The 16,211-nt window shown below is 35.6% G+C and overlaps 2 protein-coding genes across 5 annotated transcripts in view; both read left to right on the forward strand.

The window, feature by feature from the left end:
• The first annotated feature begins 372 nt into the window (after positions 1 to 372).
• Positions 373 to 1,390, forward strand: LOC124643689 (protein mago nashi homolog). Its single transcript, XM_047182729.1, has 2 exons — positions 373 to 790; positions 1,170 to 1,390. The coding sequence occupies exons 1-2, from the start codon at positions 533 to 535 to the stop codon at positions 1,350 to 1,352; spliced, it is 441 nt and encodes a 146-aa protein (XP_047038685.1). The 5' UTR covers positions 373 to 532; the 3' UTR covers positions 1,353 to 1,390.
• Positions 1,391 to 2,759: 1,369 nt separating this feature from the next.
• LOC124643297 (maternal protein pumilio) overlaps positions 2,760 to 16,211 on the forward strand; it is an 84,581-nt gene continuing 71,129 nt past the window's right edge. For 3 of the 4 annotated variants that reach the window (XM_047182226.1, XM_047182238.1, XM_047182246.1), the window contains exons 1-2: positions 2,760 to 3,635; positions 3,811 to 4,308. In XM_047182226.1, coding sequence (XP_047038182.1) covers positions 3,420 to 3,635; positions 3,811 to 4,308 — 714 coding nt within the window. In that variant the 5' untranslated portion in view covers positions 2,760 to 3,419. The remainder of the gene's footprint in view (positions 3,636 to 3,810; positions 4,309 to 16,211) is intronic. The other variant, XM_047182235.1, reaches the window with a different exon arrangement.

Raw genomic sequence — 16,211 nt, forward strand, 5'->3', positions numbered from 1 at the left:
TAAGATGCTATAAACACCAAAACGACGACAATACCTATTCCTTAATGTTATACAGCGCTTTAACACTCGCGGATTTCTCGCGAGAGAAACTGACTGACATTATTTTAATATTTGGTATGGAGATAGAGTTGATCTTGAGAGAGGAAAGGATAGTTTTATCCCGGACATTTGAAGAGTTCTCTTGGAAACGCGATATAACCGAACTATACGCGGGCGAAGCCGCGGGCGAAAGCTAGTTTAATTCATATATTTACATTCATTTTAAAAATAGTTTGTTGCTGGGGAGTTTGTTGCGCCACTTCCCAGCAAAAACGCAAAAACGCATCTTGGGTCATTTTTTGTATTCTGTGGCACAACCACGCAAGCGGAGTCACTTTCATTCACTTCATTCATTCATGCCGCTCGGCTTGTAATAAAATTGTTGCTCCGATTTCTCTTCTCGTTTTGTTTGATTGATTTTCGTTTGTGCAAATAGCGTGGTACGATTAATTATTATTTATGACAGTGTCCATTATCACAATTTAACTTAATTATGTCGTCGGATTTTTATATACGTTACTACGTAGGCCACAAAGGCAAATTTGGTCATGAATTTTTAGAATTTGAGTTCCGCCCTGATGGCAAATTGCGGTATGCAAATAATTCCAACTACAAAAATGATACAATGATTCGTAAAGAAGCCTATGTACATCCTTGTGTAATGGAAGAGCTGAAGAGAATTATTGTTGACTCAGAAATTATGCACGAAGATGACCGTTTATGGCCACAACCAGACAGAGTGGGAAGACAGGTACATGAATTAAACAATTTTTCCTTGCATTAATTATCACGACACAATCATACGTATTACTTAATAGAAAAATCTGTTAGTCGAAATGTAAAACAGCAACAAATTCATTGTTTGCATAACCCTAAACTGCTAATATTGTGTTAGTGATTTTAGGTTAATTCGTTTGAATCAAAACAGTACCATGGATTATGTATACAGACAAATTGTTATATATCTGAGCTCCATAACATAAAGGTTCATATAGTTGTACATATATAACATATAAGTTGATCCAGGTTCACAAAATTTAATTTATTTTGAAATTGAAATCAAAATAATGCAAACCATACAGCTACAACAAGATCATAAAAGATGCTAATGTTTGTTTTGTCTTTTGCAGGAATTGGAAATAGTTATAGGTGAAGAACACATTTCCTTTACTACATCTAAAACTGGATCACTAGTGGATGTGAATCAGTCTCGTGATCCTGAAGGACTCCGTGGTTTTTACTACTTAGTCCAAGATCTCAAATGCCTGGTATTTTCTCTAATTGGCCTTCACTTTAAGATCAAACCAATATAAGTCTAATATAAACTAAGTGAAATAAAACTTTTCAATAATTTTTGACTTTTACTATAATACACATTGACTACACCAAGCACATGGATAATCATCTAGTTTTATTATAAGACTATTTTATATCCTGAACCCACTATCACTTGTAATAGTAGCTAGCATAAAGTAGTAGTGTAAACTAAACTAAAAATGAAATTACAGGAAAACCACTGTTATACCTTGAGAGAAGAGAATTGGAAAATTTGTTACTAAGCTTAAAAACAAACTTTAATACAACTGACAGACTCATTATAGGAAAGAATTTCATATAGGTATCGACAGCTCTTCAGTTTGGATTTATCTAAACTGGCTAACGGCCAGTTTCTTCATCAAAAGTTAAAGTAATGTCTAAAGTAAAAGTAACGATCAAATACGTTTTTTCAAGGCTAAAGTGACAGCAAAACTAATAGAAAAATTGAATTTGACCGTTACTTTTACTTTAGACATTACTTTGACTTTTACTTTGGCTTTAACTTTTGATGAAGAAACTGGCTGTTAGGGACTTTTTTTGTAACAATTCAACCTTCAGTTCAATTTAATCATTTTTTACTATAGTAATAAATGTCGTCTGTGCGTCAGCCAGAGATTAAATTTAGCTTACGGCATGGTAAAAGACACTTAGGCTATAACTGCCTACTGCTTTGTGCGGTTGCGGAACATAGTTCCCTAGGGACAAAGAATTCGCAGGTGAAATCTGACAAACGCCCTAGGTTTGTTATGACTATAGGATTCTTTGGATCTGTTCTAAGGTCGAGTGCATAAAATAAGAGGCGTTTACGCTCGTCAAATTCCTCTAGTGTGCAAGTGCTCTTAGGCTCGCGGTTGGGGCTCTTTCAAGCTGAGCTTAAAAAAACCGAGGGGATTATCTGTTTCAATGGTTTTAAAAGCTCTTGGTTATAGGTTGTAGTATATAATAAAACTATTAAAAGTCAAAGTTCTCGAGAAATATGAGAAATTAACAATTATTATTTCCGATGGCAACACAAACTTCTTTGAAAAACTTTGTTTACTTTCTGTGGATTATTTGACAGACAACTAAATCACGTTTCTTTTAACTTAATGAATTGCATAGCCAAATTTAATTTGAAGAAAATATAAATAGAAAGTATATAAAGTAATGATAAAAAATAATATTAATTATATCATTTAATTAAATAAAAGACATGCGTATGCAAATTTATTGAAAATATGCAACATTAAGATTTTTCTTTATAATTTTAATTATTATATTTTAATTTTAATAATTGTACAACTTTCTTGTTCTTGAAAAATGTGTTGTTTAAATTTACAATATTAAATAGATATTTAAAAAGTAAATATTTACTTGCACAGGAACGTGACTAGCTTTATGTATTTATGTTTATAGTATAGTTTTGCGCGTTGCGCGCGCATCGCATCTGCCCGACCGACCGATTATGGCGGACAGGCAGTGAAGAATGTTTGTCGTCTTTTCTAAATCAGAAAGTATCGACAGCAGCCAATGGCATAAACCGGGTTTTTAGTAAAAATTGTACATTGTAAATAGTTCTGTGTACATATAGTAATTATATTTGTGCTCGTTTTGTTTAGAAATTCTGTGAATAGTGTATTATTTTGAGTGTTTATTCCGTTCAGTTTTCGACGCCGACTAATAGCTATATCCTAACGTTAGTACATCAGTAAAACTCATATAACTTCTGAATTCGTCAATTCAGTAATTTTGTATCATATAAATCATTGATTTCACTTCTTGTCTTTGTTTCGATCCGTCAAGGAGACCGTTGCAGTAGGTGCAATATTTTGGTTTCACTTAGCGGCTGTCATCGTGCTTTGATAAACCTACTGTCATTACAAAGACAAAAAGACAGATTTAGTCGCCAAATGTATTCAATATCGAGATCTGGCTGTTGTATGTAGTCTATTTGATAATGTAAAACGGTTTAATTACACATCTGCTGTATTATTATTGTAAGTAGCGCTATTATATCTATAAAGAGTAGATCGCGAGACATTTTGTGTTTACGGTTACGAAGGATCGAAGTGTTGTGAAACTGAATGCTCGAACCTCACGGTAGCCCAATGAAGTGGCCGGGAACGGGAGCGGAAGAAGAGGCGGGTGAAGCTGGTTTGCAGAGCACGCGCGCTTCTCAGGCTCGGAGCCAGGACGATGCCACTGTGCATTACGTGTTCCAACGAGAGCCACAGGAGGGCGAGCTGCCCTCGCTAGCTCCTAAACAGCGCTGGGCTGTTGGCGACGATACTATTGTTGAGGTTAGTTGCCTACCCCAATTTCACCTATGTAATCTTTCTATTACAATATAACCTAAAATTGCTAATTACCTGTCAATGTTTTGTAGTTTTTGTATGTTTACAGTAACTTTACATTATTTATGTTTGTATTAGTACCCATGAATTGTTATTCAATGTTTATTTATTACAATTTCAGAGCCCAGATAAATGGAAGAACACCAACCCTATGACTATGAACAATATGCACCATCAAGCTCAACTGCAACTTAAGAATACACAAACAAATCAACAACAGTTCATTAACCAAGCCATAGCTTCATCAGTTGGAACATTAGCTATGAATCCTTCAGTTATTGGAAGCCATCCAGCTCATTTGACTACCAACATGGTACACACTCAACTGGCTCCTTTGCAAAACCCTACTCTTGGAAACAATTTGACAATTCAGAATAGCGCAGTGATGCTGCCACAGTTGCAAGGCATGCAAAATGCACCACAATTGGGCCAACAAGGCCTGTATGACATTCATCAACACCACGGAAATCCTATGCAAGCTATGAATGGTATTGGAAAGAATACTGAGCACCTGATGTACTTGAGTCAAGCTGGTATGCTTGCTCCTGGAACCAATCAGTTTCTCCAACAAGGACAGAATCAACTAGGTCTTACTCCAGTTGCTGCCATCAGAAACCAGGTAAGAGCATTTTTAATTTTTTCTGTAATTTTGCATGTTTACGTGTTATGGCGTATATTATTGCACATGTAGAATGTATACTATTTTTAGAATGTACATTTTGTGTCCCTTAATCAGATTCAATGTATATTGTAAGGTCTAAAATTAACTTCAATTTGATTCTTGCTTACTTAATGCTCTTGAGCATGCAACATCCACTAAGCATATGTGACCTGCTTATGAAATACATTACAAAAATCAACTTTGTAGCTGGTTTAGATGATGGTATAGGACTATAAATTAAAGTAGGTTCAATTCATTTAAATTCGATCACATTGTCATTTACCATCAGGTGAGATGGTGCTCAAGATCGTGCCTATATACAGTAAATATAAAGAAACACTGTTTTGGTACTTCATAACTTGTTAAAGTTAATATTTCATTAACTCATGCCTAGTTCCTATGAAAAGAAATTATTTGTTTTAATGACATTGTTTTTTTTTAATTAGTCTCAGAGACCAAACATCAAAAGTTATTAAATTTTTTTTTTTTTATAAGATCCATAGTAGAATGTATATTGTACAGGTATCAAGGGATTTCTTTTAAACTGTTAATACAGTATTTATATATTATTTATATGACTCTCTCAAAACATAAATATATATTTTTTTACACATGCAATTTGTGAAAAGCCTGTAGTAATAGCTGTGTGGGGTGATCAATCAAAAGTTAATCTGAGCAAGGTGTGGTTAGTCAGTATGTGCCTCAACAAAAACAATTAGCCCAAGTGTCCTGGCAGTCATTTGTAAATATTCAACAGTTGTCAAGGGCACATAGTCAGAACTATATAGCTATTGTTTTTTATGAAAGCATCATAGGCAATTTTCGAAACTTTTATTCATTGCACATAGTCACGGTGTGCTTCAGATACATTTTAGAAATGCTTCATGCGTTTTGCACTATACAGGGTTACTGGTAAGTAGACCGCATCCTTTCAGGAGGTGATAGTATAGGTCAATACGGACAAATTTGACCCTGGGATACACTGGGCAAAAGTTAACCCGTTTCAAGATAATCAAGTTTCAAGATCAGTCGTCTAGGTACACGTATAAATTTTCATTATTAGTCAAAAGTCTCGTTTTTGTGGATTTTTGTGTGTTTTTGGATAGAAGATGAATCATTACATAATAACAAACCATAAAACTGCACAAATCACAGAGGAAATTATAGCGAACAGCAATTACTTTTTTAGTAGATATTTTCTCAAAAATATTACTCTTCATTTTTTTGTGCAGAATACTTAAAAAACATCTACATTTATCTAGCTATCCAAACAGCCACAAAACACACAAAAATCTGCAAAAACAAGACTTTTAACTAGTAATAAAAATGTATACATGTACCTAGACGACTTGTAAAGAAAAGATCTTAAAATTCGATTATCTTGAAATGGGTTAACTTTTGCCCAGTGTATCCCAGGGTCAAATTTGTCCGTATTGACCTATACTATCACCTCCTGAAAGGATGCGGTCTACTTACCAGTAACCCTGTATATTTTACTAGTTCTTGTTCCATGTGGTTTCACCCATCCCAGGGCAACTTGTTCCCATGTCTGGCTAAAACAAAGCCCATATTCAGCTCAGAGAATGTAGCTGCCTAACAGTGAAAGAATTCTACAAAGTCTTCAGTTCAGTAGATCCAGAGCATATTTGATGCAAACAAAAATACCACCATTTGAATCTGTCCTCTTTATAAATATTAGTGTAGATATAGATAAATTTTACTCAATATAAATAAAATAAAAAGCCTTTATTGTTGAAATCTGATACAGAATGTTTACAATCTTTGTAACTACAGTCTGCAATTATTCAACTTGTCTTACGACAAAGGCCTCCTCCAGAGTTTTCCATTCCGTTCTATTTTTGGCTGTACGACTCCATGTAGGGCCCACCACTCCTTTGAGGTCATCCTCCCATCTTTTGGTTGGTCTGCCTCTGCTTCTCCTGCCGTCTAGCGGGCACCACTCGGTTACCAGCCTAGTCCATTTTTCCTGTTTTTCTCTTGCCATGTGTCCTGCCCACCTCCACTTTAGTTCTTTGTAAGTTATGTATGCATCCTTGAATTTAGTTAAACTTTTAATATCTGTCAGTTTTTCTCGGTCTCTTATTTTGACTCCTATTACGCTTCTCTCCATTCCATTTTGACAAACTTTTATTTTGTTTGCCAGGTGTTCAGTCAATGCCCAGGTTTGGCACCCATAGAGTAGACATGGCAGGATACACATGTTATACACCTTCCTTTTTTCTTTAATCGGCATTTCCTGGTTCTTCATTACTTCACTGAGTGACCAATATCTTTTCCATGTGTTAGATACTCTTCTCTCTATTTCCTTTTTCATGCAGTCCGTGGTGGATACTAATTGTCCCAAATATACATATTCGTGCACATATGCTATTTCCTCCTCATCAACTTTAATGGTGACTGTTTGTGAAGAGTTGGATATAATTTTTGTTTTTGCTAGGTTCATTGTTAAGCCTGCCTTCCCACTTTCATCAGCTAGTTGTTGCAGCATTATTTCAAGAGCTTTTGGGCACTCAGAGAATATGATTAGATCATCTGCGAAACGTAAGTGGGTCAAGTATTCGCCATTTATATTTAAACCCTTATTCGTTCAATCTAGATTTCTAAATACCATTTCTAAAACGGCTGAGAATAGTTTCGGCGAGATAGGATCTCCTTGTCGTACGCCCCTTTGATAGGAAATTCTTCGCCCAAAGCTTCCAGTTTTACTCGTGCCGTACTTTTTGTGTATACATTTTGGAGTATCCGTATGTATTTTGTTGGTACACCCTGCGTTCTTAATGCTTCCCAGATAAATCCGTGTTCTATTGTGTCGAATGCTTTGTTATAATCTACAAACGCTAGATAATACATAAGTCTTGTTGTATTCTTTATATTTTTGTAGTATTTGTCTAAGGACGTGAATATGGTCAATGGTTGAATAGTTTCGGCGGAATCCTGCTTATTCTTTGGGCTGGCTTTCTTCTAAAGTGGTTTCAATTCTGGATAGTATAATTTTAGAAAACACTTTGTACATATTCGACATCAAACTTATGGGCCTGTAGTTTGTTATGTCTCCTTTGTCACCTTTTTTGTGTAGCAGTATAATGGTTGATTTCGTCCAATCCTTAGAAGTCTTTTCCGTTTCGATAATTTCGTTGAATATTTGTGTGAGTTTCGAGGCAATCACTGGTAGTGTTATTTTCAACAATTCGTTTGTAACAAGATCAGATCCTGGAGCTTTGTCATTCTTTTGTGTCCTAACTGCTCTTATGACTTCCTCTTTTATTATTTCAGGTATTTCCTGTTCGTTCGTGGGTGTGTCATAATGTTTTACAACATGCTCTATCTCTAGGCTTTGGTACAGTGTTCGGTAAAAATTTGTAGCAAGTTTTAGTATCTCTAATCTGTTTCCCGTGTTTTTGCCTTCTCTATTTCTCATTTTTTGTATCCAATCTTTTTTGTAATTTAATTCTTTTAGTGCCTTTTTTACTCCTCCTGTTTTTTCAATGTAGTTCTTCAGTGTATTCGACCGTTTTGTTTTTCTTTCTCTACGTAGTTGTGAGCTTATCTGTTTGCTAATTTCTGAAATTCTTCTACGGCTGTCTTGAGTTGTATTTCCTTGAAGTAGTTCCTTTCTGTTCTTTATTAGTTCCTTAATTTTTGGTGAGATTTCTTTCTTCATGTGTGTGCTTGTTTTCTTCGTTACCGTTTTTAGTTGGTGTAACAGATTGTTGTATTTTCCTTCTAGTTGTAGAGATGTTTTGCTGTCTAGTGCTGTTTTGAGATTATTAAGAAGAACTTCTGTTTCGCTAGTATATTGAGCAACTGCGTATTTGTCATGAAAACGTCTCGGTTTTTTAGGAAGTATTCCTGCCATTGTAGCTCGCACCATTCTGTGGTCTGTGTTGAAATTTAGGTTTTTTATGACCGACAAATCTTTAAAATGCTTTCGGTTATTAGACATAATAAAGTCTATTTCGTTCCTGTAGAGTCCGTTTGGTGAAATCCATGTCCATTTGTTTGTTATTTTCTTTTTGTAGAAATAGAAACTGTTTAGAATACTTAATCTGTTTTGGAGACAAAAGTTCACTAACTTTGTTCCATTTTTGCTCCTGGTTCCAAAACCGTGTTGTCCTATAGCCTGTTCTTCTCCTATTTTTTGTGTTCCAATTTGACCATTGAGGTCTCCCATCACTATGACGTTTTTATGTGCGGTTTCAATGGTGTTTTGGAGCTGTTCGTAAAAAATTTCAGCTTCCTCTTTGTCTGATTCGGTTGGTGAATATACCTGTATAATGGACCATTCTTCTTCATTTAGTTTTATGTTGAGCATCGCTATGCGTTCTGTAATTCCTCTGAGTTCCATTATATTCTTTGAAAAATTTTTCTTGATCATGAATCCAACTCCGTACATTCCTGGCGTCTCCCCTATATAATGTAGTATGTACTTGCCATGATCTTCTATAGATTGTCCGAGTCTTCTTATTTCACTAATCCCTATAATCTCCCATTTTAGTTCTTCTAATGCTATTTCTAGTTCTTGAAGTTTCTCAGGAGTTCTGAGGGATCGGCAGTTTATAGTTGCTATGTTGATATCATTTGATTTGTTTTTATTCTGAGTGTTGGTATTAGGTTTTATTTTACTCAATATCAACTATACAGGGTGTTTGGCGCATGGACCGACACAATTTTTTGGGGGATTCGTGAGGCCATGTACTAGTTTTCACTCATAGACCCAATGTCCTATATGTCACTGTATTCGAGATACGATTTTTTTTGTTTGTTTTTAAAAATTACCGGAACTATCACCTTTAAAACGCTATAACTTTTCAGTCTGTTGTCGAATTTACACCAAATCACTTTCATTGCGTTCTCTGATGTATTATTATTCCAAATAAAACATAAATTCATAGCACTAGATGGAAAAAAAATACTTGTTGAGCTTCCAAAGTCTTAAAAATGAAAAAACGTATGAAAAATGTCAAATTCAAAATTAATTATAAAAAAAAGTAAAAGCTTTTATGAACTTCATTTAATAAAAAAAAAATGCCTACTTAATACCCTTTCCAACGATATGCCACATGGGTGTGAAATCATTAATAATGTCGTCACAAACCTAAAGGTACACATTAACCAGTGCCAGGGTAATGAAAACACAAAAATGTTTTAAAATGTTTTAATTAAATTTAAGTTATAAATTATGTTCAAAATGACTGCCTCTGTTGCGAATGCATGCACGGCATCTTTTTCTAATTTCTACAGTCGTCGTCCTCAGTCGCATTTCTGCTTTCATAATTTCAAAGGCGCAATTTATTCTTTCGATTAAAATTTCTCTTGTGGGTACTTCAGTCGCATACACAATTTCTTTTGCACGGCCCCAGACATAAAAATCCAAGGGCGTCAGGTCTGGTGAACGTGCAGGCCAAGGAATTGGGCCGCCTCTTCCGATCCATGAATTTGGAAAACAGTTGTCCAAATGTTCTCGCACGTCTCGCTGGTAATGTGCTGGACAGCCATCATTTTGGAAAATAATTGGTTCTCCATCTAATACTGGTAATACCAATTCAGGTAAATCTTCGAGTAAAAAATTCAAATAATTTTCTCCGGTCAGGCGCTCTGGTAAGAAATGTGGACCGATCAGGTGTCTTCCAATAACCCCCGCCCAAACGTTTACACTAAACTTAGTTTGAAAGGAACTTTGTCTTTTCTTGCGGGGATTTTGTCTTTTTTGCGCCCAATGGTGAAGGTTGTGGAGATTCACAATTCCCTCGTGATTAAAATTGGATTCATCAGTCCACAAAATTCTTTTTAAAAAATTTGTATCATCTACGTCCGTATGCATCATAAATCGGCAAAAATCGAGCCGTCTCCTGTGATCATCATCTATGAGACCTAGAACAATCCATTAAAGACTGGTAAAAATTCACTTTTTGAATGGCAAAAACTAACATAAATTTAAAAGATAAAATTAGAAAAAATAAAAGTTACTAGGTATTTATTTGAAAAACGAACCAGTAAAGCTACAAGGATATTTGTAAACGTTTAAAATAAGTGTATGGTTAAAACCATTTTAAAATACAAGTTTTTTGGGTGCAAAATTTCAGCACAATAAGGTCGAAGATAACTGGTTCAAAATTTAGTTTTACGATTTCGCCTGATAAAATAAATAAAGTACTTAACGTACCTTGAACAGAAGTGTAGTGATACGCATGCTTTCCATTTTCCCGAAGAACTGACCAAACTTTCCAAACCGACAAGTGAAGTCTTTCAGCTACAACTCGAATACTTGTCGTTGGATCCTCATCAAAAGCTTGCAAAATGCTTTCATCAATTACAACATTATGTTGCCTCACATTAACGCGAGGCTCTTGGAAATTTATGTTTCCAGTCTCCCTCAGACGTCGATAGGTTGTAGCAAACGTCTCGTGGTGTGGTATACGCCGGTTAGGATAACGCTGCTGGTAAATTCTACGCGCTTCACGAGCGTTACAATTAGCGCTGCCATATGCCAACAACATGTCAGCATACTCTTCGTTGCTGAAGTTAGGCATTGTAACAAGCACGGTGAATACACCAACAGTTTAACAGAAAAGTTCAACAAACAAAACTTAACAAAAACAAACTTTAACAAAAAACAACGAAATAGGAAAACGTGAAATACACGGACACTTCCGATAGCAGAGATAGTCAAATCTCGACTAAACAAGGATCACATAACAAACTCCAACCCAATGATAGACAAAGACAAGAGATATTTTTCATGCGTAAGAAAGAGACAGGCAGTTTACCTGCCAATTACCTGCTTACCATTGTTCTATCAAACGGGTTCGTTGTTAGAGACGTTAGAGTGCGTGTTCGTTCCTGCTCTGATTTTGACGACATTATTAATGATTTCACACCCATGTGGCATATCGTTGGAAAGGGTATTAAGTAGGCAATTTTTTTTTATTAAACGAAGTTCATAAAAGCTTTTACTTTTTTTTATAATTAATTTTGAATTTGACATTTTTCATACGTTTTTTCATTTTTAAGAGTTTGGAAGCTCAACAAGTATTTTTTTTCCATCTAGTGCTATGAATTTATGTTTTATTTGGAATAATAATACATCAGAGAACGCAATGAAAGTGATTTGGTGTAAATTCGACAACAGACTGAAAAGTTATAGCGTTTTAAAGGTGATAGTTCCGGTAATTTTTAAAAACAAACAAAAAAAATCGTATCTCGAATACAGTGACATATAGGACATTGGGTCTATGAGTGAAAACTAGTACATGGCCTCACGAATCCCCCAAAAATTTTTGTCGGTCCATGCGCCAAACACCCTGTATATTTATTGCTTTCTTGACTAAATAGAATTTAGTGAGTAATGGTGCCGGTCAGTTTGCTTAAATACTGGCTTAGAAACTAGAGATTAGACAAAAAATACCTTCTATTAATAAAAATATTTTATTAAAATTAGCTGTGTGGTATCACTGGCCCATAGCAACAACCTTACATTCCTTTTTCTTTTTGCTACCCCTAAGGGTTTCATTTAGGAAAACTATGCCATCTGAATGCAAATGTTTCAATCCGCGAGGCATAAATGAGGTGCAAGTTTTTCTAATTGAGATTTCTTGGAAATCTCAAAGTACATCAGCTCCTACATCTATATTATTACTAATATAATAAAGAGGAAACATTTTTTCTTTGTTTAAAGCCTCAAAAACTACTGCAGAGATTTGAAATATTCTTTCAATTGGCTTTTGGGAAGCTAGACTATCCCCGAGTATGATACCCAATATTTTATCCGGGTATAGGCAATAGTTCCCACAGGTATGCGGATGGACCTGCTGGAAAACAGCTAGTTAGGTATAATGTGGAATGGGAAGAGAAAAAGGCGGCAACACAGTCTCAGCTACCCTTCAAATTATTTCATCAAAATATATATTTCAATCCCTAGGTATTTCCACTATACCTACAATAGAAGGAATATAGTACTCTGTCAACTACTGGATATAACCATGTAGGTCACCTCAGAAACAAGTTTGGAAGTTGATTAGAATGCCTTTTATCTTCTTATTCTTATTGAGTAGGTTGCAGTTTTAATCACTCTCTTGAGTTAGAGTTTTCTCAAATCTGCGTGGAATTTAATAACGACTTCTGCTGAGTAGCATTCAGGGTCGCCGTCCTCCCAGGCTGCTAGGGAATGTAACAACGTCAACTTCCGGACTTCAGGCTGCTTTGTGAAAGTTTTAAAATCCATAAAGTGATTTCACATGACCCAGGGATCGAACCCTGGATTCCGTACACGGCATTCGCGCTTATGACCACGGGGCGGTTAATTATTGAAATCCTTGAAAAGGTTTAACAGAAGAAAATGATCAAAGCCACCCGTAAATCATATTTTATGGTAATACTTTTTATCCGAGTGTTTTAAACAGTTTCCCTCAGGAAGAGATGCCCATGGCAGAAACTGGTTAAAATATAATCTAATCTCGGATACTGTATTGTAAACTGTACTGTATTTATAAAGCGCTATTGCTGTGCATGGGGTCTCGAGTACGATTACTGGATCGGGTTTGGATGGGAGAACTTATCACCCACAACGCGGCCTGGAGTTCAGAAGTAAGGCTTTTCCCGCGCCTGATTTCTCGCCAGACTATATGAGGCCCAGTCTCCACACCAGAAGTTTTTCTCCGCTCTATTTTGGCGGTATCTGGGTCTCAGAGTGATGGAACAAAGAGTGCATCCGTGTTTGTGCATACCTTTATACACTATACTATGTACTTCACAGCAAGCTGAACTCCTTCGAAAACAGCCGCCACAATAGCTGAAAATCTAACTACGGCGTAGTCTGTTTTTTCGCTTTTTGGCTTGTGTATGATTGTTGATGATTAATATCAATCTTTGCGCGAGCCTGTTGAAATTATGGTTATGTTATTTATAATAACAGTCAGGAACTCTATACGTCTAAAAGGGAATCTATCGTTTTGATTAGCGGAGACTATTCTTAGTACATATGTTGGTAATGTTATTTGCCGAATTTTATTAATAAAAGAATACGGAATGTTTTGGAAAGCACACTTTTCGATATCATATATTTGATTTTTTAAATCTATCTGAGTCTTAAGGACTTGAGATGTTCTGCATGTACATGTTGTCGTCCAATAGTGCAACAAAATTAGTGTATTACAATACTACGAAAGGCTTCTCGCTCAGTCACTACGTGACTTGATGCACAATATGTAACACAAGGAGATTTAAAGATTGCTAATTAGTAATGGGTGACTGATTAATCTAATTTATGGAACCTTTATCTTTTGCTGCATGTCCATCATATTAAAATGTTGCGGTAGTTTTGTTAAAAATCTAGTCTGTTTAATTTTCGCAGTCATGATTTGTACCTGCTCTGTATCTGCTTGAAGTTATTTCTCCCAAAATTTGATAGCTTCATTAACTAGAAGTAGGCACTAGTATTAGATAAATATTTTTTGTACGAGTTTCAAAATTATAGTCATTGGAATTGTGCACGATGTGTTATCTGAAAACATTTTGATTTTAATGTCATACATTGATGATGTCTCTGTTTCCAATATATTTCATGCAGTCTTAAATTTACCAAACGTATAGGTATACTTGACCAAGATATTTTATAAGAAACACATCATGTCCACAGAGTTTACATCTACTCTTCTACTGTTCACAAAAATAATTCATAATCACTAAGGCTATAAGAATACTTGCATCTTTAAATAAAACGGGACGAGGTAAAAAATATGTCAATCAGAGCAAACGAATTCAAGAATGAAGAAGAAGGATAGGCTAAATGCTCTTCTTCTTGTTCCAAAATATTGTTCCCTGTGAATTTGAATGCTATTTATTGGATATGTTATGGACCAAGTGATAAATTGAGCAGTATACATAATGCCCGGTCATTATGAAAAATGCCCAATATGAGAGCGCAATTTGATAATATTTATTCAAATAATCAAATTGACCGGGCACTATCCATATTGCCCGTGACCTTTTGGGCAAAGTAATAACATATTTATATTCAATTTTTTATTGTTATTGCCATTTAATTTAAAATAAACTAAATATTAAACCACTTAAATAATCAGCCTCATGATTTGGATTAATTATGAAGGACTTCTGCCTTAAAAATCCACTAGTTTTTGCATTTAAAGGTTAAGGAAAGTCATATTTAAAGGGTGCTTATTAAACAGGCTCCTTTTTAATATAATTATTCGCCCCGAATAATGTATGTTGCCTTCTAAATTACTAAGTCAGCCACAATTAACGAGCATCTAAATAATATTATCTCAGCCACTCGTTATCTTCTAAGTAAACCGCTCTAAATACAACTCCGCATGATGGTTATTTTTTAGCATCTAAATTTGTAGCATGCATTCTAACAGTAAACTTCTAAAATACTATTAAATGACATCATAAAATGTATTTATTTAGCTTCTAATTTTTTAACTCAGTACGTTTAAAATGTAAGCAAGCATGGCTTCTGTCACGGCTCCGGTGCTGCGGGGCTCGGGCCTCGCCCCTCCACACTTACGCGGTTTTGAATTGCACTCTAGGGGTAGGACAGACAAGACTACGTGGAGTCGGTTTTGCAGCGATACGTTTTCGTCACATCATCCTCCGAGCCTTTTTCCCAAACTATGTTGGGGTCGGCTTTCAGTCTAACCGGATGTAGCTGAGTACCAGTGCTTTACAAGGAGCGACTGCCTATCTGACCTCCTCAACCCAGTTACCCGGGCAACCGTTACGTGGGATACGTTTTCGTCACTAACTTCAATTTTTTGCTTCATTATCAAATTGCCCAACTGTCATGTAGCAATATAATAATGCCCGTGCAATGTGATAAATAATGAAGTTAAGATAGTTATTAATCACTTGGCCCGATAAAGCTAGACATTATTCATAATGCTCGGGCATTATTAATAATGCCCGAATTAATCACATGGTCCATAACAGATATATCATAAGACTAACTGCTGCCAGTGGTTTTACCCGCATCCCTAGCTGCGTGCCGTCCTCGGTAAATGTGCCATCTAACACTATTATATCGAAACGGGTTAATAGATCTTGAGAGTCCCTTTCGACTCAATTGTAATTGTTATAAAAGTAATTTTGAATAGGATACTAGACAAAGATTTAAAGATGCAAGTCCACAGATAGATAGACTATCGGGAATGGCCGTAACACGCTAGCAAAGAGTTGAACTTTTATTTAAAACACAGTTTAAAAATAAAATGCCGCTAAAAATCAATTGTTAATACAAAATAATAACAATGACAACGAGACCATTACTTTAAGTAATAGGTTATTGTGACTGTATGAACAGATTTTATTTCAGGCGTTGCAGGCTTTTATGCAACCTTATAATATCAAGATTGTATGTACCTTTATTTAAATGCGTCCTCAAATGGAGTATCAATTGCACCCGCGGGTTGACCCTCGTCCTGTAGGAACCAATTCCCGCAATCGCTTATTTGTTCTTCTGGTTTATATAGCCATCAGTTCCTTTCGATCGAAACTTTTTCCTAGAAAACTTAAACAAAGCAGCCCGGAGTCTGGAAGTTGATGATCGATACACCCGTGCATCGGAGAATACGTTAATTTCAGTTCTGCGTCTCTCCGGTTGTGTCGAATTTCCGTCCTATCGGATTATGTGAGAGTGAAGGAGTAGGGAGTACATCTGCGTCCGTGCAAAATTGCTTGTGACACGACGTAGGTATTACTTATATCATAAGTTAACATTACTTTTCATTATTGAGTACATAGAACTCATAACAAATAAAATTATCATGTAACATGCAGATGAGATAGGAGCGTTTTGTCATCAGCGTATCCCCTTGCTCAAGTAT

This window comes from Helicoverpa zea, chromosome 2 (assembly GCF_022581195.2).
Source record: "Helicoverpa zea isolate HzStark_Cry1AcR chromosome 2, ilHelZeax1.1, whole genome shotgun sequence".
Lineage (NCBI taxonomy): Eukaryota > Metazoa > Arthropoda > Insecta > Lepidoptera > Noctuidae > Helicoverpa > Helicoverpa zea.

Excerpts from the sequence above, each read along its gene's own strand:
- LOC124643689 (XM_047182729.1), top strand. The coding sequence starts at position 533 with ATGTCGTCGGATTTTTATATACGTTACTACGTAGGCCACAAAGGCAAA. Across the intron at positions 791-1,169 it reads CAGACAGAGTGGGAAGACAG|GAATTGGAAATAGTTATAGG; the intron begins GTACATGAATTA and ends TGTCTTTTGCAG.